The 19,180-nt window shown below is 36.6% G+C and overlaps 4 protein-coding genes and 1 long non-coding RNA gene across 12 annotated transcripts in view; 3 read left to right on the top strand and 2 right to left on the bottom strand.

Annotated features, from left to right (window-relative positions):
- The first annotated feature begins 268 nt into the window (after positions 1-268).
- LOC129795778 (glycoprotein endo-alpha-1,2-mannosidase) lies at positions 269-2,869 on the top strand. The gene is made up of 2 exons (XM_055837250.1): positions 269-1,816; positions 2,391-2,869. The coding sequence occupies exon 1, from the start codon at positions 391-393 to the stop codon at positions 1,696-1,698; it is 1,308 nt and encodes a 435-aa protein (XP_055693225.1). The 5' UTR covers positions 269-390; the 3' UTR covers positions 1,699-1,816; positions 2,391-2,869.
- A 1,622-nt stretch (positions 2,870-4,491) lies between these two features.
- Positions 4,492-12,132, bottom strand: LOC129794461 (exportin-4-like). Its single transcript, XM_055835212.1, is given in 6 exon segments — positions 4,492-5,192; positions 5,458-6,390; positions 9,869-10,608; positions 10,610-11,528; positions 11,560-11,961; positions 12,030-12,132. Coding segments are annotated over 6 exon segments (3,513 nt in total). The 5' UTR covers positions 12,081-12,132; the 3' UTR covers positions 4,492-4,724.
- LOC129795776 (uncharacterized) lies at positions 7,050-7,803 on the top strand. Its single transcript, XR_008751150.1, has 2 exons — positions 7,050-7,316; positions 7,396-7,803. It is a non-coding gene; the product is annotated as an uncharacterized LOC129795776 (long non-coding RNA).
- The window catches only part of LOC129795542 (histidine-rich glycoprotein-like), a 446,033-nt gene continuing 438,384 nt past the window's right edge, over positions 11,532-19,180 (bottom strand). For both annotated transcript variants that reach the window (XM_055836929.1, XM_055836928.1), the window contains one exon: positions 11,532-11,554. The gene's annotated coding sequence lies outside the window, so the exon portion shown is untranslated. The remainder of the gene's footprint in view (positions 11,555-19,180) is intronic.
- LOC129795595 (Krueppel homolog 1-like) lies at positions 12,336-16,913 on the top strand. Of its 7 annotated transcripts, none has more exons than XR_008751135.1 (3): positions 12,336-12,846; positions 13,223-14,342; positions 16,435-16,913. XR_008751135.1 is itself a non-coding variant. In XM_055837030.1 (2 exons), exons 1-2 carry the CDS (start codon positions 12,483-12,485, stop codon positions 14,161-14,163), a joined length of 1,305 nt encoding a protein of 434 aa, XP_055693005.1. In that variant the 5' UTR covers positions 12,342-12,482; the 3' UTR covers positions 14,164-16,913. The 7 variants fall into 7 exon arrangements, 1 of the variants encoding a protein (XP_055693005.1); XR_008751136.1 differs by having other exon boundaries at positions 12,342-12,846; positions 16,438-16,913; XR_008751137.1 differs by having other exon boundaries at positions 12,351-12,846; positions 13,223-14,299; positions 16,438-16,913.

Below are 19,180 nucleotides of genomic sequence, written 5' to 3'. Positions count from 1 at the left end.
CATGTCTTGTGCTTCACATTTCCTTGTTTCCTATTTGATGATTAAATCACAATTAAAATTATAAAATGTAACAAATAAATAAAAAGATTCTTTGTAGTTCAATAAAGCATCTTCTCTGAAATAGGGGAAATAGGAAATGGAATTAATCAAATAAAAAAAAATATATTTTATGGAGTTCTCTAATTTTCCCGCCAATTTTCAATGGTCACGTGTATGGGAGATGGTCCCGTAAGAGGTGGGAGGATGACGGGGTGCACACACCGTGGAAGGGGGAAAGGATGTTCTCTTTCTGGTCCAGGACTCATGCGCAGGAAAATTCTGTCGCAGAATCTTTCAGTTGGAGTTCGTGAAGGATAAGAAGTGAATGTAATCTTGTGCTGCACACAAAAAATGTCCTTCCTGAAACTCTTCAAAGCTACAAAGATGATGAAATTGGTGCCATTTGGCATCCTCATCATCTGTGGCTTCATCTTCATTGTGCGCGTGGACGACAAGGGGGCACATGGGGAGAAAATTGAAATAAATCCCATCCCACTGACGGAACTCGTAACCGCTGGTGCTGTTCCCGTGGAAGTGAAGAAGAAGCCCATTGTGCCGGAGAAGTACAACGAGGCGAATGTACGGACACGGCTGATGCAGGAGAAGATTCGTCGGTTGATGGCAAAGAATCAGGATGCTGGACGTGAGGAGGGTAGCCTCAATGGTACTGAGCTCACAAGGCACGTCCATATCTTCTACTATGCACCCGTTAAGTGGTTCCGTGATGGTGCACGCAATGCCACAGGGCATGATGGGAAGATCACCAGACGCGAGACACCAAATGTGATTTTCTACCCAGCCCGCGGACTCTACTTGCCAACACAAGAAATCTTCCAGGAACATTGCAAGGATATCCGTGGTGCAGGTGTAGGGGTTGTTGTGCTCTCGTGGACACCAGCATTCAATCAGGATCTCCTTCGGGTATTCTTCAATGTTACCCAAGAGCACAATCTCACCGTAGCTGTTAGTATTGAATCCTACCCTGGACGAAGTGTTGACTCAGTGGAGAGAAATATCAAGTTCTTCTGTGATACATTCAGCAATTACCTGCACAGGGTTCACGTACTGCCACGGAATACCCCAATGACAATGTTCTACATCAGGGAACCATTTACATTGCCATGGAGTGAATGGCGTGGAATAAGGCGCTCATGCGATGCTCTCCTGATTGCTCATATTGTCTCCAAGGAGCACACCTCATTGGCACGTCGTTCGGGCTTTGATGGCTTCTACACACTCTTGGGCAGCAATGGGGCCACCTATGCGTCCACATGGAAGCACTGGCAGCACCTGCAGAAGTTTGCATCGCAGTACAGGATGCTCTTCATCCCGTCCGTGGCGCCGGGATTTGCCGAAAGGAAACGTTCAATGAGGCAGAGGCACAGGAGCAATGGCCAATACTACGGGGTAGCGTGGCGAACAGCCATTCGTCTCGGTGTTCCCATCGTCAGTGTGTCCAGCTACAATGACTGGCCACATGGGGATCAGATTGAGGATGCCGTCTCCCGGATGGGCTTCAAGGACTACAGCACACCAAGTGGACGAACCCACAAATACCTCCATCTCACAGCGCACTGGATTGAGGAGTTCCGGAAGCAAAAGGCAAAAGAGGATCCAAACACTTGTGGGGCTCTCTTCAACAATACCATCTGTCTCTAAATACCATCCTTTACCACCATCCCAAACTAAACCGTCGCAAGGATTCACCTTTAGCACTTGTTAACTGCACATTGGTATTTCCCGAACCCAAAGGAACTCCCTGAGAGCATCCAAAGAGGTAGTCAAAAAAGAAAGATCCAAAATCTTGGTCATTTCACATGCAAATTGATCAAAAAAAAAACTTTAAAAAAAATTACTAATAAAATAAGATTTAAGAACTAATAAGTTAACAATATGAAATTTTTTATTTAATTTCATATATTTTTTAAAAAGATATTTTTTAAAATTAACAAAAAATGTAAATTTTACAAGAATCGTCCAAATTCTTCCTTAAAAAATATTTTTAGATAAAATTGTGGTATAAAGATTTTGTAGAAATAGTAAATCTTTAGATGAGTAATTACACATAATATTATAAAAGACTTTTAATATAAAATTAGGCAAATTCCTAAAAAAAAAATCTTAATTAAGGAATTTGTGGCATCAATTTAACTTTAAAAAAAAATCAAGGAAAGTCTGAACAAGGCAGTATGAAGGTTTAAGCTCCAATTTACACGAAAAAAAAGCACCTAAAAGTTCATTCATGTGTAAAAAAAACAAAGATTTCGTTCCTTGTTGAAAACCAGAAAAATAATTTAATTAATTCAACATCGAGAAAAAAAATTTAAAAAAAAACTCTAAAACTGTATTAGATTACAGATATCTGGTGAAGAAAACTCAAGAAAAATCCAAGATAGCCGCTAGCTGCCATTTTGAGATGTGGTCAACTTCATTACCTATGTCTTGTCTAGGTTTAAAATTCTCTGCTGGGTAGAGCTTAATGGTGCAATTTTTGTGTAAAAAGAGTTTAAAGAATATTATATTTAATTTAAAGATTAGAATTTTATTTTCGTAGCCAATTTCTGAGCTTGTAGTTGCAATAAAAATATCAAATAACATTAAAAAAAAAATCAGAAATTATGATCCAGAATTGTAGTTTGCAAAGAATAAATAAAATTCTGCTTAGAATTGTGTAGTACAAACTTAAAAAAATAAAACTCTAATTGAGGTTCAAATGCTTCCTTAATACAAAAATAAATATAAAAATAATAAGAAATAATCTTCTTGCTTTAACAAACAATAAAGTTTGATCCGCAAAATGTTCTAATAAAAATTGGAAAATCTGCAAAAATCTTTTAAGAAAAATATTTGACAGATCAAATCTTAATTCTTGCTTACAGCAAAAAGTAATGAAATATAAATAATACCTACTATTTAAATATTGAATAAAGAAAAACTATTGCATTATCCTCGCAAACTCTTTAGGATTTTCGCAATATAAACTCTCGACTGTTCTAATAGAGTAAAATTTTAGCTAAAACATTTTTAGAAAATAGAAAATAAAATAATATTTAAAAATAAAAATCATTAAGGTGAAAGGAAATTAAGAGAATATAAAGAATGCATATAGAAATTATAGTTTTTTAGCAATCTAAAAGGATGAGTTGAGAAAGTTTGTTAGAAAAGTAATTTTTCCCTAAAAAATCAATCAATTGCTCAAGTGTGTTTGTGACTTGTAACTAACTAAATAATGAATGAATAAAAACGTCTTAATGTGGTAATAAAAATTTATGAATATTTTCATTAAAAATTCTTCCCCTTCTTGCCCTTCCTATCACACAAATTTCTTATCGAAGTAAATCGCAGGACACTTCATCGATATATTATAATTTATACATTCAAGAAAGAAAAACTTTCAAAAGCTTCGAATTCTAATTAAAAGTTTCAAAAGGCGCGATATTAGTCTCATGCAAAATATTTCAAAGATACACAGAGAAAAATAAAGAGCGAAAGGTCAAATCACACGCCTCAAGAGACTTTACAAAAAATTGTGGGAAAGTGTATAAATTGAGGAAAAGTTTGAATTTAACATAGATAGAAGAGGAGAGAAAACAGCAGAGAAAAAAAGAAAAACTCTAAAATAAAGAAATGCGAGAAAAAGACAAAAAATTGGGAGAAATAAATAAAAATGAAAGGAACAAAGAATAACTCTTGGCAAAAGAGACATAGAAAAGATATAAAATAAAAAAAAAATAGGGAAAACATCGAAAACGTGATAAAAGATTTTCTATTACATATGTTTATTTACCCTTTGGCGTCCACGTGATACATGTAGAAACGTTGAAATATTGATCTTTTCATCGCAATATTATTGATGCTCATTTCAACATCTTTCTTAGTCCTATTTACGTAAATTCAACGCAATTATACCTAAAAAAAAACCAATTATAACCTTTTCTTGTCCGCATTGAAATATGCGATTATTTTTATCGCGATATTTATTCTGTCGATGGTTTAAGAGGATATTTCAGAGTTAATACGTCTTCTTTGGCCTTTTCTACGTAAATCTAATGTATTCTCAACTTGAAAAATTAATTAAATTCATTTAATTTCAGGAAAATAAAATGTATGACTCACTAGACGCGAAAGGGTTAAATTCTTTAAAATTCAGGAAAATAGGTACATGTTTTAATCAACATATGATCCAATGAATCTGCTGGAGCAAGTTTTCTCCTTAAAAATATCTAATTTTTAGACCTAAACACCTCCGATTGCAGCGCCTCTACGTACGAGTAGGTTTACTTTTGATTTTTTTTTTAAATCTTTCGCAATTCAAACATCTTTCGAGTCCGCATACGGGAACAATTCCTCTCTGTGCAAGTGCGAAGGGAAATTTTGTAGAATTTCCTTTATTTTTGCAAAGGGGAATTTTTGTGTGTTCAAAAGTTATTACAAAATAAAACGAAATAAGAATTGATTTTGCCTCTCATTTATTCTAATATTTTATAATAATGAATAACTCAATTTCACAAATCGCTCAAAATTTTTTTCATTTTACTACATTAAGTATAGAAATCTTAATAAAATACACGACACGGATGGCATTTTATCCGTAATGAAATGTTAACAACAAAGTAATAAAAAAATGAAGAAACTTACGTAAAAATATCCCTTCGAGCTTTGACGGAAGGATCTCTCTCTCTCTCTCAGTTTGAATACATAAATCCAATATTTACGAGGAATTTGTCAAAACGTTCGGAGAATCGAAATTGTGAGAAACGATTATTCACCAAATCCACATTATTGGTCAATTCACGGAATTCCGTTGAAAGTTTCTCCGCATACGCCGGATTGGTTTGACTCTGAAGAATCTGCTGAACGAGCTCCACGAATTTTTCTTTGTAGCAACAAATGAGCGCGAAGAGGGCCTTACTGCAGTCTGTCTTGTTCACTGAATCAATTTGTTGGGTGAGAATGAGATCCAGGAGGTGCTTGAGGAAGGGCATTAGTGCTGTATACATGAATGATTCGGGATTTTGGTCAAAGTACACCGTATTGCCGAGAATTTGCAATAATTCCAAACAGCACGATTGCACTTCAGAGCCAAATGATGTTAAACCCATCTCAGTGGCCCCCATGAATTTTGTCAGCAAATCCGCAGGAAGTGAGCAAAGCTGCAAAGGAAGATCATTAGCACTGAAAATGAGATCTGGGCATGAATTCTCTAAGAGTGATAAACTCCCGTGATAAACTCCCGAAGACTTTAGTGCTTTAAAAGAAACGTGAAAATCGGGAAAATGCATTATTTTTCTTAGAAGATCATGCTCACGTGAAGTTTTCCTCACATTTTCCCTGCAAAGTCTTCGGGAGTTTATCACGAGAGTTTTTTACTCTTAGAGAATACAGCCTCTGGAATCATTTAGGGTTTTTCTTCCTTACCTCATGTGACTTTGCCTCCACAAATAATTTAATAGTTTGATAGAATTGTAAGCAAAAGTTGGGATATTTCAGGAGATCCGTCGTGATCATTGGCATGAGGAACGTTAGGCCGTAGATGACACATTCCGAATTATCCAATTGTCCGGGTGTGTCGGTGAAATCAAAGAAAGTCTTCGATAGAATATAATTCATGAGTTTCAGCAATAGCTGCAAATCCCGCAGATTGTCATCGTCATTTGTAACATCGAGACTAAATCTATTGTTGTTGTGCTTCACATACACCTGCAGCACCCCCAAACACACCTCATGCACCTTCTGTGTGTCCTCTGAATTGAGGAAGAAGGTGGATTCAACCACCTTACACAGCACCTCAAGGACAATCTCCACAATTTGCGACGAACTATGGAGGTAATCGAGAATATTAACAAGTGCCGTGAGAATTGGCTGAAAGGTCACAAAAATGAACGAAACAGTGGGCTTGGAGCCACCCTCAAAGCATGCCTTCATCTCTTGCAAACAGTAGAAAATCTTCTCAGCAAACAGCGGACTATTGCGCGTTTCCGCCGCTGTAATTTGTCCAAATTGCAGACAAATTGGCTCAATGAGCTCACGCAGATACTGCTCACGCATTGATTTCTCCGTAATGCACGATGCCGTCATAATGAGACCCATTAGGAGGCCACTCTTAATATTAATTGGCAGTGGGAGATTCTTCAGATCCATCACGGATTTGAAGCAAACTGACTTAAAGGCTATTTCGCATCTATGTTTACGCGCAACGAGTGATACGAGGAGCTTTATGGAATCATCAATTACACCCGTTTCCGCCGTAAAGCTCTGCACATTAATGTAGACCTTCTTCAGCAAGTAGTTCATCATCCATTCGCCACCGGGAGTGTTTATCCCAAAGGCTGATTTGAGAGTTTCGCTCATCTGGAAGGAAATTTAGAGAGGGAGAAAAATCAATCACAGCTACTAAACTAAAATCTGGTTAAAGAAAACTTCAATCTTGCTTAAGAAAGTTCAATTATTTCTACAGATTTATTTTTAATGGTGTTTCTGAAATGTAGTGGAGGGCTTTCGTGATATTCTACAACGTTGGGACTTTTTATTCTTAATCTAACAAGTTTTATAAGAGATGAATGTCCCTTTAAAGAACTTTTAGGAGTCTTTTAAAACTTTCGCGTCCATAAGGTCATACGTCGTAGATACAAACGTAAAACGTTTTATTTTCCCAAATTTTACTTAATTTAATTGTTTTTACGATTCAGAAATGCGTTAAATTGACTAAGCTATGCCAAAGAAGACGTTCTGAATGAGAAATATTGTCTGAGCGTTTGTTTCACGTGAACATGAAGGGGTTAAGAATGAAAATAATTTAATTCTAAATACATAAACGGAACTATTAAGATGATTCATAGACATTATTTGCATATCTTAATTTTTTTCAGTTAATCAAATTGATAAGGAAGTTTATTACGACTGTAGAAATTTTTAAGGGGAAAAACTCGGGATTGCAGCCAAAAAATAAAAATTAAAAAATTGAGTTCTTAGTCGTTCATCCGCTATGTTTATCACAATTCCTTAATTCTTTTAGCTGTTTTTTTTTTTCTCTCCATTTCTCTGCGATAAAACTTTTGCTCTAGTTTTAAATACAATATTCGTGAAGAAACTAAAATCAGTTCTATTTCATTCTCAGCACTTGTTGGAATTTCTATAATAAAAAAATGAAGTTCTTTCTCTTTTCATTGCTATTCCTTTTGACTTTTCAAAGAATTTTGTGTATTTTAACGAATGATTTGAAAAATGAAAGAATGATCTACCGGAATGGAAAATTATTTTACATCAGCAAGAATAAGGTGAGAATCCTTCAATTTTTCAAGTGATAAAAAAGAAAATTTTGTGAATTTTCTGATTATTCTCTATTCATTCATATAGTTGTCCTGGCCAAAGGCTGAAAAAGCCTGTCTCAGTAAAGGCATGCATTTAGCCTCAGTACACAACAGTGCAGAACAAGAAGCAGTTGCTGAACTATCTAAACGTGTATCTGATAGTGTCTGGATCGGTGGCTACAACTATCAAGGCAATCAATGGCGTTGGATTGGAAATGGTCACTTCCTGGGTCCCTTCAGGAAGTGGATTAGAGGAATGCCAGATAACTACAAAGCCAAGCAAAATTGCATTCGTCTTGATCATGCACAAAGGCACGATTGGGATGATATTGAATGCTTTTACGATCTATATTATATTTGTGATTACACTGTTATTGAATAATGTTGTGAATCTACAAGAATTATGTTCAATAAACTCAAAAAAAAAATAATAAATTGCAAAATTAAAGAAAAATTGTTAGATCTTCTTTATTCTATTTTAGAGAGAAAAATAAGCTGTATATGTATAACTAGCACCAGAAATTCACTAGTTAGACAATCTTAAGATTTTTTAAAATTCTCTTAAACATGTCTTAGATTTTATTAATAAAAACTTGAAATTCCTTAAATTTCATTAAGCAAAACTTAAAATTTCTTAAGTTTTCCTAACAAAAACTCAAGATTTTTTAAAGTATTCTTAAGCGCGAAAGATAAGATTTCTTAAGTCGGGCTAAATGTATATTTTTCGAGGATTTTTACGAATTTCGATGCCTGAAAATGTTTAGGAAAAATCTTCAAAAAATATTACATTTAGCCTGACTTAAGAAATCTTAACTTTCGCTTAAGAAAACTTAAGAAATTCTTTTAAAACATTTAAAATTCTTAAGAAGTCTTTAATTTTGCATGAGAAAATTTGATACATATTTAAGAAAAAAATCTTAAGAAATATTAAGACTGTAAGACAAGTTAATTTCACCCTCTATGTATTTTATATCATGCTCTTCTTTGTGCCAGGAGATCTACAATTCTCTCAAATAAAGTTATTTTTGTTAAGGGAAATTTAATGATTCTAAACCACAGACCATCTTAGGAGCAGAAATTATAAGGCCCCAGAAGGTTCTCAAAAGAATAAAAAAAGAACTGTTAAGATTGTTGTGATAATTTATCAACATTTCCATTTTTGGTTCAAATTATTTGATTAATCAAATTTTGCCCTTAGTTACCGACCCGTAATGTTTATCACCTTTTTTCAAGTAATTTTTTTTCTCAATTTGATGCAAATTTCTGCTAAAATGTTGAAGTATTCAGTTCTTTCTTAATCCCAGCACAATTAGCATCTCATCCCCATAATGAAGTACATTATTTTCTCAATATTATTCCTTTTAACTTTTCAGATAGTTTTGTGTCACCTTGCAAATGAGTTGAAATATGAAAGAATGATCTATCGAAATGGAAAATTATTTTACATCAGCAAGTCTAAGGTGATTAATTTATAATTAAGAAGTTTTCTCTTTTTAAGTTTTTTTTTTCTTAAAATTCCTTTTCTTTGTATTAGTTGTCCTGGGCAAAGGCTGTTGATGCCTGCATCGAAAAGGGAATGCGTTTAGCTTCAGTTCAAAGCTATGAGGAGCAAGATGCAGCCATTCAGTTATCCCAACACGTACCCAATAGTGTGTGGATAGGTGGCTACAAATGTCTCGATAATACATGGCGTTGGATTAGGAATATGGATCCAATGGGTTCATTCAGGAAGTGGTTTCCAGGAATGCCCGATAATTACAATGGTCATCAAAATTGCATTCGTCTTGATCATGCACAAGAGTATAATTGGGATGATATTGAATGTAATAATGAATTTCATTTTATTTGTGACTACATTGTTATTGAATAATGTTGTTGGTGATAGTGAAATAATGCTCATAAAATAATAATTAATAATGGCAAAAATTAAAGAAATAATAAAAATTCTAGACAACTTTTCTTCCCGGAACGGTTTTATATGTTCCCGGAAAGTGCCATAAGTGGCTGAAAGTTGTGCAGTGATCCTGCCCATTGCATCAGGAAGTTTCAAAGGAATCTTAGGAAGCTCCTTTTCAACACCCGGCTGATCCTTGATGTCATCTTCAGGACAAAATCTGAGTCTATAAAAACGCTTCACGCAATTCCAAAGGGGGCTTCCTAAATGGACGGATTTTGACCCTTAAATGGAATCAAGGATCACTCGGGTATTGAAAGGAATGTTCCTAAGATCCCTTCGAAACTTTCTGATGCATTGGGCAGGATGAATGTACAACTTTCAGCCTCTTATGGCACTTTCCGGGAACTAAAGTATACAAACTTCAAGTTGCTAAGTTCTCTGTATAATTCTTGGTGTAAAACAAAAACTGATCTAAATTGATCAATTTGAATTTCCTAATTTTCTTTCATCTTCAGAAACAATTAAATTATCACACAAAAATATCCTTAAACACTTAAATGGGATAAAATGTCATAAAAGGGTTAACGAGACGTTAATTCTGCATAAAATAAAATCCACTTACATTCTCGTAGTGATCCTCCTGCGGTAGTAGATAGGACGTAGCCCAGAACTTGAGGAACCACATTGCGGAAGCACTCACCTCCGGACTGAGGTACTGCAGCATTTTTGCCTCAATGGCCCCCTGTTCAATTTCACAGTACCTCAGCACAGATGCCACAATACGAATAACATGATCGGCTGTTTGTTCAGCGGTGGGAATTTCAAAGATAGCCAATCCCGGTGATGCGAGAACTTTGAGACTTGTCGTAATGTCAACACCACCGGAAGCTAGTTGCTGAATGCTGTGATCCATAATTTCACTCGGGATAAGGGATTGTTCCCCATCGGCCTCCGTGCAGATGACATGCCCCGCAATGAGGAGGAGCCAGTGAATGTCCTCAAATACCGTGTAGGGAATTTTTGTGGACGGATGATGCAAATTGCTGTGCATCTGCTGCAAATTCTCACGAAGAATTTGAATTTTTGTCTCAAGCAATTTGGCGAGGATCGCGAGGGAATGCTGTGGGAATTGCTTCCCGAAAGTTCCCACAATTATCAATTGCTCCCTATATTTCTCCCTATCGGGCACATCATTCTCATACAACTCCCCAAAGTCCGGATCAACGAGCGGTCGTACCCCATCCGGGGGTGAAAGGTGACTCTGGAGGTACTTATTGAAGATCTCCATGAGATAGGGTTCGAGTGTACCAGCTGGGAGGGATTCCTTGCCATGGAGAATTGTCAGCCATGTTTCAAGGAGATAGATCCTCCTGAACGTGCTTCTCGGCAACAGTGCAGGTGAGTTGGAAAATTCGCTGTAGTACCGCTGCAACGAGATCCTGCGGGTACTCCTCCAGACTCGGCTGATGATTGTAGAAGAGTAGCTTCCGGACAATGGCTGTGAGGGGAATTACTTCCTCACGCTTCAATTCAATATTGGACAGCAATTGAAGGTAGTTTGTGAAGTAATTAACCACATACTTCAACTTATTCCCCAATTTCTCCATAATTGGCCCATTGAGTGTTGCCAGCTGGACGAGGCAATTGGCTGCTTTGCCTTGGAGCTCTGAGAATGAGCGGCATTTCCAGTAGATGTCAAAGAAGAGCTTCACAACACACGGTTGCAGTATTGTGGCTTCCCATTGAAGATTTAACCTCAGCGATGGTGTCTGTTCAATGCGGAAAGTCATCTCAAACAGCCCAATGAGGCGTTTTGAGAAAATTGGCGAAGCTGTGATGAAGCCCCACGACAGGATAACTTCCATAATTGTCAGGTATTCAAGGCATAGCACTTGCACACCTGTTGTACCATCAAAATTATCATTCAGCTTCTCCAATGCCTTGAGGATCATGAGGAAGATCTTCTGCAGCGACGTACTCTCAAATTGCTTCTTTGCCCGGAAGTGATCCTCAAACGTTAGCCCCGAATCGTCGGACTTTATTGTTGTCATGTACTCCTGCATCATGGCCATGAGGACACGACACACGAGGTACTGCTGCTTTGCATCTCCTTCCGCGATAATTTGCTCAAACTCAGCGAGAATTGTCGCACGTTCCGCACCTGCATCGTGAATACTCATCCTCTTTATCATAATCGCCACCACGAGGAGAATCCTCTCGCGCACAAAGGACTTCATCTCACGTCCCATAACGTAGTTAAATAAATACTGCCTCATTGCCACGCGAGCAGTGGTATCAACGCAGAGTACTGACACGACACACGAGGTACTGCTGCTTTGCATCTCCTTCCGCGATAATTTGCTCAAACTCAGCGAGAATTGTCGCACGTTCCGCACCTGCATCGTGAATACTCATCCTCTTTATCATAATCGCCACCACGAGGAGAATCCTCTCGCGCACAAAGGACTTCATCTCACGTCCCATAACGTAGTTAAATAAATACTGCCTCATTGCCACGCGATCCTGTTCCTGCAGGAAGTCCCATTCGTACACGAGGGCATTCTTGAGGAGATCCGCCGCCTCAAATAGCACCAAATCCACTGAGGATGTCTCGAGAATCTGTCGACACATTGTGTAGGGATTGTTTGTTTTGCGGAAATTCATTATAAGCCCCTCGGCGGACTTTCTCTGTTCCGGCGTACCCAGATGTGGATCCTGCAGGAGAGAGCCAAAAGGATTATTAGTTCCGAGAAGATGCAACAACTTTCACTGCTGGGACTCACCATGACGAGTTGAGCTGCTGCTTCCAGCTCCTTCAGCATCGCCACGTCCATTGTGATGACTTCTTCTTTATCCCACGTACCCAAGATTTCCCTTTAGCGTCCTAACTTTTTCTTCTTCTTATTTCGACGAGATGCGATTTTATTCAATTTGCAAATTATTTTATTAAAAAGCCTGCTTGTTTGTTCAGAGCCTCTCAAAATACAATAAAAGCTTCAAAATAAAGTAAAATATTGGTAAAAACGGTAGAAAAGTTTAAAAAATAAAAAATTGAACAGATTTGGAAGTACAATTCATGTTTCATGTACACACGCGTGTGAAACATAAAAATGTTTCATATTGATGGCGTTTATTTTTCTTTTGCGGATTGTTGTGACACGCGCGCGTAAATACGCATTTTTCCCCATTTGTGCCCCCCAGTGAGTGCCCCAGGTGCGCCTATTGTGACCCCCAGTATGTCCGTGAATACTCCCAAGAGGATAAAGAGGGCTAGTGAGTGCGTGGAGGGCGTCACAAGTGATCCCAGCGATGCTTTTGCACAGTTTACAGCAACAAGCCCAGACGGCAGCTCATGCGGCTCCCCCGAGTTGGGGCTCCAACATACCCCAGCTCACTCCATTCCACCACCTCTCACAGGCACCCCTGTGGATAGGAGTGGTGGTGAGAAGTGCGAGAATCGCCGTGGACGCCCACGATCGGAATCCCTGACGACGCTGATGCTCGAAGGGAATCGCAGTCCGTCGTCGATTAAATGCAAATTCTGCAATCGTGTCTTCCCCCGGGAGAAATCCTTGTCAGCCCACCTACGTACCCACACAGGTGAGTCAATTTGCATATATACGCTGAGACTCTCCCAGAGTGGACCTTTAAATGCCGCCCCAAGAGTGGAATTTAAAGATGCGCGACATTTAAAAGGCCGCCATGTTTTTTTTTTCTTGTCTTTTTTGTACATCTTCGGCAAAGTTTTCTTTGTTGTTGATGGGCAACTTATGCCCGCACACGTGCCCATGATGCCTTTAAGTCTTACCAAACAACTTCCATAGAGTTACAATGCACTTTAAATGCACATTTTGGCTCTAAAAAGGGGGATTTAAAGCATTAAATTGGGGAGATTTAAAAGCTCAAACAACCTGTTGCTGTGGTTTCATTGAAGAAAGTAATAAATAAATAAAAAAATGATTTATTTACCTTATAGGTGAACGTCCGTATATTTGCGACTATCCAGGCTGCAATCGTGGCTTCACACAGAGTGGGCAGTTAAAGACACATCAGCGCCTCCACACGGGTGAACGTCCCTTTATCTGCTCCGTGCAAAATTGCGGGATGCGCTTCACGCACGCCAATCGTCACTGTCCCGTTCACGTGCACAGCCAACTACGACGAGACGATAATTATGTCGTAACGGCAAATCCAGAGCAGAATGACGATGTCCAGAGATGGCTTGAGAGATACAAAAGTGAACGTGAGGATCGTACGCCGACGCGCAAGACGCCTCAGCGAAAAATCCCCAAGGAGGACAATAATGAGAATGTGGCAGCAGATGGTCCAGTTACACCAAATGCGGGGCAGTACAAGAGTCGAAAGGGGCTCATGGTGGAGTTGGACATGAATGCTGGATTGGGATTCAGTCCGGTGGCGCCAAAGAGTAAACCTCAGCCAAAGGTGATCAACTGGCAGGAGCCGCTGAGTCAGGGCGAAGAGAGTGCAGATGAATTTGAGGCATCACCACCGAGAAGATTTTATCCGAAGAAAAAATGGCTACGCGATGCATGTCTCGATGATCTCGCAAAGCCCCTCACGGAGGCAGCCGCAACTACAGCCCAATCACCACCCACAGTGGAACCCACCGTAGTCTCGAATGCCAATCAAATGCGCCCAACGGTTCTCATGATGGCCAGCAAGGGTGGTGTCATACCAACAGATCTCCCGGCACAACAGCCACACGTTGAAGACTTCACGGAAGCTTTCCCACCGGCACCACCACTTGCAGTACCACCACCACTACCCCCGCGTATGGATGAGAATCGCAAGTGGCTCGGAGCTCTTGCCCTCATGCAACTTGCCACGGATGAGAATGGGCACGCAGATGATCTCCCACCATCACCAGTTACTGCACCATCCTACACAAATCTGTAGGAATCACAACTCATTGCTGCGCAAAACACACACCCCGGCGACTTCGAAGGAGTCTCTGTCTTTTTGTGATTTTACTTGGACTTTTTTACCATCATACTACGCCTTTCAACACCCACACATTAGAGCCAGGTTCAAGGTTACATAAAAACATCCCTATTACGGCCATTTAAAAAAAAAAGGTACAACTTTTGTAACTTTTTCCACACAACACTCAAACAATTGATTAAAATTTAAAATTAGCCATGGAGGAAAATATGAGATTTTTATGGAAATTCATTGAATTATTCGGTTTGTTTGCAATTTATTTATTTTTACTAAAAATGAAAGGTTTTTAAATGCCTTTAGATATATTTTAGACAGAGCAAAATAAAAAAAAATTAAATACCTACTAAAAGCTCTGAAAGTAATCATATTTTATGGAGAGCTTCAATGGATTTAAGGGGGGTCTCTTTTGAGAGCTGATGAAATTATTTTTTTATTTCTCTTGGGGTTTTTCTTAAACTTGGTTTTCCGGTGTTGGCCACATTTAAAGACTTATTATTGAAGAGTAAAAAAATCATTTTGGCCATCTTAGATGCGACGCCATCTTGAAATTTTCCTCAAAACACAAAGGTAGGTTTTTCTCAGGATCCACTGAATGGATTTTGATGGAGTAAAAAGCAAATGAAAGAGGAAATACCAATGCAGATTTTGATGTACCAGAATTTTGAATTTCCATTCTGGGGCTGAGAAAAGTGGGAAAATGTGATTTTTTTGAGATATTTTTGACGTTTTTCCACTTTTCTAAGCCCCAGAATGGAAATTCAAAATTCTGGTACATCAAAATCTGCATTGGTATTTCCTCTTCCATTTGCTTTTTACCCCATCAAAATCCATCCAGTAGATCCTGAGAAAAACCTACCTTTGTGTTTTAGGGCAGTTCTGTGGAAAAGTCGGAAAATCACAAGATGGCGTCGCACATAAGATGGCGAAAAGTGATTTTCTTACACTTCAATAATTAGACTACAAATGTAACCAACATCGGAAAACCAAGTTTAAGAAAAACCCGAAAAAATTTCAACATTAAAAATGTGTAAATTCTAACAATTTTCCCAAGAGACCCCCCTTAACCCTTAAGAGGCCAAGGAGGGTCCATCATGAAACATTTCTGTAGATTTCCCCACACTAATGCTTTAAATTTAATCAGATTTTTAAATTTAGTACTAAAAAATGATTATTTTGAATTTTTTGTTTTGATTAAATTTTTTTTTTTGTAATTACATTCTCTCGTTTCTATAAAGGAGTCTATTCACTTTTATTCGTCAACAAAAATCAATGACAATTCAATCAATTAATTACAAAGTTTTCTTTTATCATTCATAAATTATTTTTTATATTCCTTAAAACTTTATAAACTCGTTAAAAATTTCCAAAGTTAACAACCAATTGCTACAAAATTGTCGAACAGCGTCCTCATCTTCCATAAACGTCTATGCTGGTCAATTTCAAAAGTTTTAATACTTGGAGGACATGAATTTTTAACCTCAAACTTTGGGCATAATTTTCTATAATAAAGAAAACGTTTTCCAGATTTAGTTCTGACGAACTTATTTGAAGTCGCCTTTAAGTCGATTTTAATCTATGGCGGTTTAAAATAAAAAAGTCAAATTGGCAGCGATTACCAGTTTTGTCCTTCGGTGTTAATATCCCAAACTTTTAAAAATCACCGCCACATGTGTAAAGAAGAGATGGGGGCGCTGTAAGACAATTTTATAGAAAAGTTTGATAAATTAACGAGAGAGAAAAATTTCGTGCGTGAATAAAGCTACAAAAAAATTAGTAAAATTGTCCCCATTTACAGTACAGTAAATCATAAAGAAATCCATGAAATTTTCAAGGAAACTCCACAAAAATTTTCCAATCTTTCTCCACAGCTCTCGCGCTAATCTTATTGCGCATTGGAGCAGTTTGACGCGCACTATCATTCGTAAAATTGATAAAGTTCAACCGTATACATGAAAGTTTTTCGTCAAATCATCATAAAAACTTTAGAGCGGAAATTCCCTCCACGGAAAAAAAATTTATCTCTTTGGCTATTTTAGTCTTTTTGAAAAAACAATCACCCCAAAAAATAAATTATTGGATGTTTGACGTGTTCTCGCGTGGAAAGGTTACAAAAGTCATACCAATGAGACGATGTACTCATGCGAATTAAAAACAAGAAATTATGCGCATCAAAAGACTAATCGCTGAGACATTGTCACATTGTCTTAAATACAATTACTCTTTTAGCAGCTTACGACAAATGGCTTTTATTTTCTAAAGAACTGTAAACCTGGTAGCTAACTAAATCAACAAAGGAAATTGTGATGAATGTAATTTTTAAGGACTTTCTTGAGAAAAAAAAAACTCCCGCCTTCGAATTGCCTTTTCTTCATTTAATTAAAATTCTCTCATTTATAAAAAAAAACTATCGAATATAATCACTGAAAAAGTACTTTGTGATTTACTTAACTTAAAGAAGATTTTTTTTATTATTAAATTGTCTTTTTTTAAAAAGAAAATATTTAGTTCGTAAGGAGGAGATTTTGTGAAATTTATTTATTTGAAAAATGAAATTTTCAATTTGGATTTTTTTTAATATTAATCATTATCCTTTTTTGTCAGCTTATTTTGTCTCCCTTTGTGTAAGAGATTTGGCAATCTCGAATTTAATAATTTTATTGTAGAATGAGAGAAAAAGAGAAAATAAATAAAAGATATTATGTTAATTTGTTGCTAAAGATGCTAACTTTTTCACATTTATAATTAAGAATGTTTCTTCTTTTCTAATTTAAGATGTAAAATAATAAAAAATTCTCAAAAAAATCTTCACACGAGCTATTCATTAGAATTCCTTTTATTTTAATAAAATATTTTATCTCTCAATCTATTTTTAGAGCTATTTTAGAGACTATTACGTTGCATTCTTTATTTTATTTTTTGAGAATTCTTTCTTCAATTGCGAATCATTTCTATTTTTATTTTGCAACCAAGTGGAAAAATATAATAAAATGTATTTTATTGATGAAAATGTTTTTTCGCATTCCCTATCGTGATAAGGACTTTTTTTCAGAGCATTCCATGTTCATGGGCCTCTGATAAGGGAAACACTTTGTGCGAAGTTTAGTTACTAACGCGTAATCGTTCATTCTCTGCGTGACTTCCTGTTTTGTTCTTTCCAACGGCATCCTTACTCATAATATCCCTGGCATGTTGTTCTGCATCTGCTCTTCCTGATTCTCCCAAGAAACAACGAATAATAATTATGCATACATTGCCCCACAAAAAAAACTTCTTCGAGACGTACCATTAAGCAAATCAATGATGTAGTTTTTTGGCCCCCCGCAACAAGTTTTTTTTTTTATCATGCGCTAAATATAAAGCGAAATCCAGTTGGAATTAAATTGGCAATTTCGTATTATTGACAATGTGAAAGAGTGAGATGGAGATTGTTCGCACAAGCCAGAAAAAAAGCTCACGTTTTTTCTTTGAAGTGCTATCATGTCGCCAGACGGGCCAAGTATATGTATTCAAGCAATTTAGTCGTTTTCCAGCAAGATTTATGGCGCGAGGGGATTTTAAGCAGATTAGAATAGCATTTTAGCAAAATTCAGTGACTAATCCCGGCACGTGTTACTGAACAAAGCCTCCATCAAGTTCAAGGATTTTTTCTATTTTTAAATAAAAAAGAAAGGCACGGCAGAATAACGTCTTAACGGGTTAAATACTTGGAGACTGCTTGTAATTATGTAATCGCTATTGTAAAGAAATATTATTTTCTATTTAATTTTAAGCATAAGAACGATTTTTTGTTATGCTGCTGTTCATTCAATTTGAAAATATTGCTAAGAAATGAATTTTTCATCATAATTCGGGTGAATAGGATCGATTTATTAGTTTTATAGGCTTATAAACCTTAAACAGAAAAGGCTAGAATCGTATGTAATGTATGTTCTTAACCCTTTCGCGCCTATTGAGCCATATATTTCCAAATTGAAAAAAATTGTTTCACATTTTGGGTAATTTGGGTGAAACCAAATTTTCTTTTTTTAAATTTAATAATTTTTCTAATTTGGAAGTACATTAAAAGGTGAAATTCACTAGTCAGACAGACTTAAAATTTCTTAAGATTCTTCAAGTTTTATTGAGAATGCTTAAGTTTATATAAAATTTCTTAAGATTTATTAAAAAAAAACTGAAAATTACGATTTTTAGGTTTTTTTAAGCACAACTTGAGATTTCTTCAATTCGGGCATCGAAATTCGTAAAAATCATCAAAAATATGTATTTTACTCGATTAACTTAATTTTTTCCTCAGGAATCTTAAGTTTTTTCTTAAGGAATCTTAAGTCTAGTGAATTTCACTCAAAGTTTTTAAAAAACGAGCGGAAAGAAAACGTTTTGACTGTAGAAATGTCCTCTGATTGCAAGAGCGCCAATAGAATAAAAATTGTGATAAAAAGATAACATTCAGTGTTTCATGCGGACGCGAAAGGGTTAAAAATGTTGAAAGTAATTGATCCAGAAAAGTTCAAATTATTCCCTCTTAAATGGGGTGGATCGGATCGTTGGTTCATAAATTGCATGACCTATTTTTTATGTAGAATGAAAATCAATGAATTCGGCCACTTATTAAAAAGAAAACTTGCCCGATTTTAATAATTTTTTTTAATTGAATAGTTTTATCAATGAACTCCTTTAGAATTCCAAAGAAAATACCAAATTCATCAACAAAAGCCGAAAAATAAATTAATTAATATTTGCAAATCTTTCAAGCATAAAAGATTCCTATTCATCCTACTTAATCCTTTCGCGTCCATGTGAAACATTGAAATATGAGCTCTTTTTATCAGGATATTTATTGTCTAGATGTTTTCAGAGAACTTTTCTCAGTCAGAACGTCTCCTTTGGCCTCTTTTGCGTGAATTTGATGCATTTTGTAACTTGGAAAAACAATTAAATTCCTAAAAATTGGAAAAATAAAATGTTTCACATT

This window comes from Lutzomyia longipalpis, chromosome 4 (assembly GCF_024334085.1).
Source record: "Lutzomyia longipalpis isolate SR_M1_2022 chromosome 4, ASM2433408v1".
NCBI lineage: Eukaryota > Metazoa > Arthropoda > Insecta > Diptera > Psychodidae > Lutzomyia > Lutzomyia longipalpis.
This window is presented reverse-complemented; position numbering and strand designations above follow the sequence as displayed.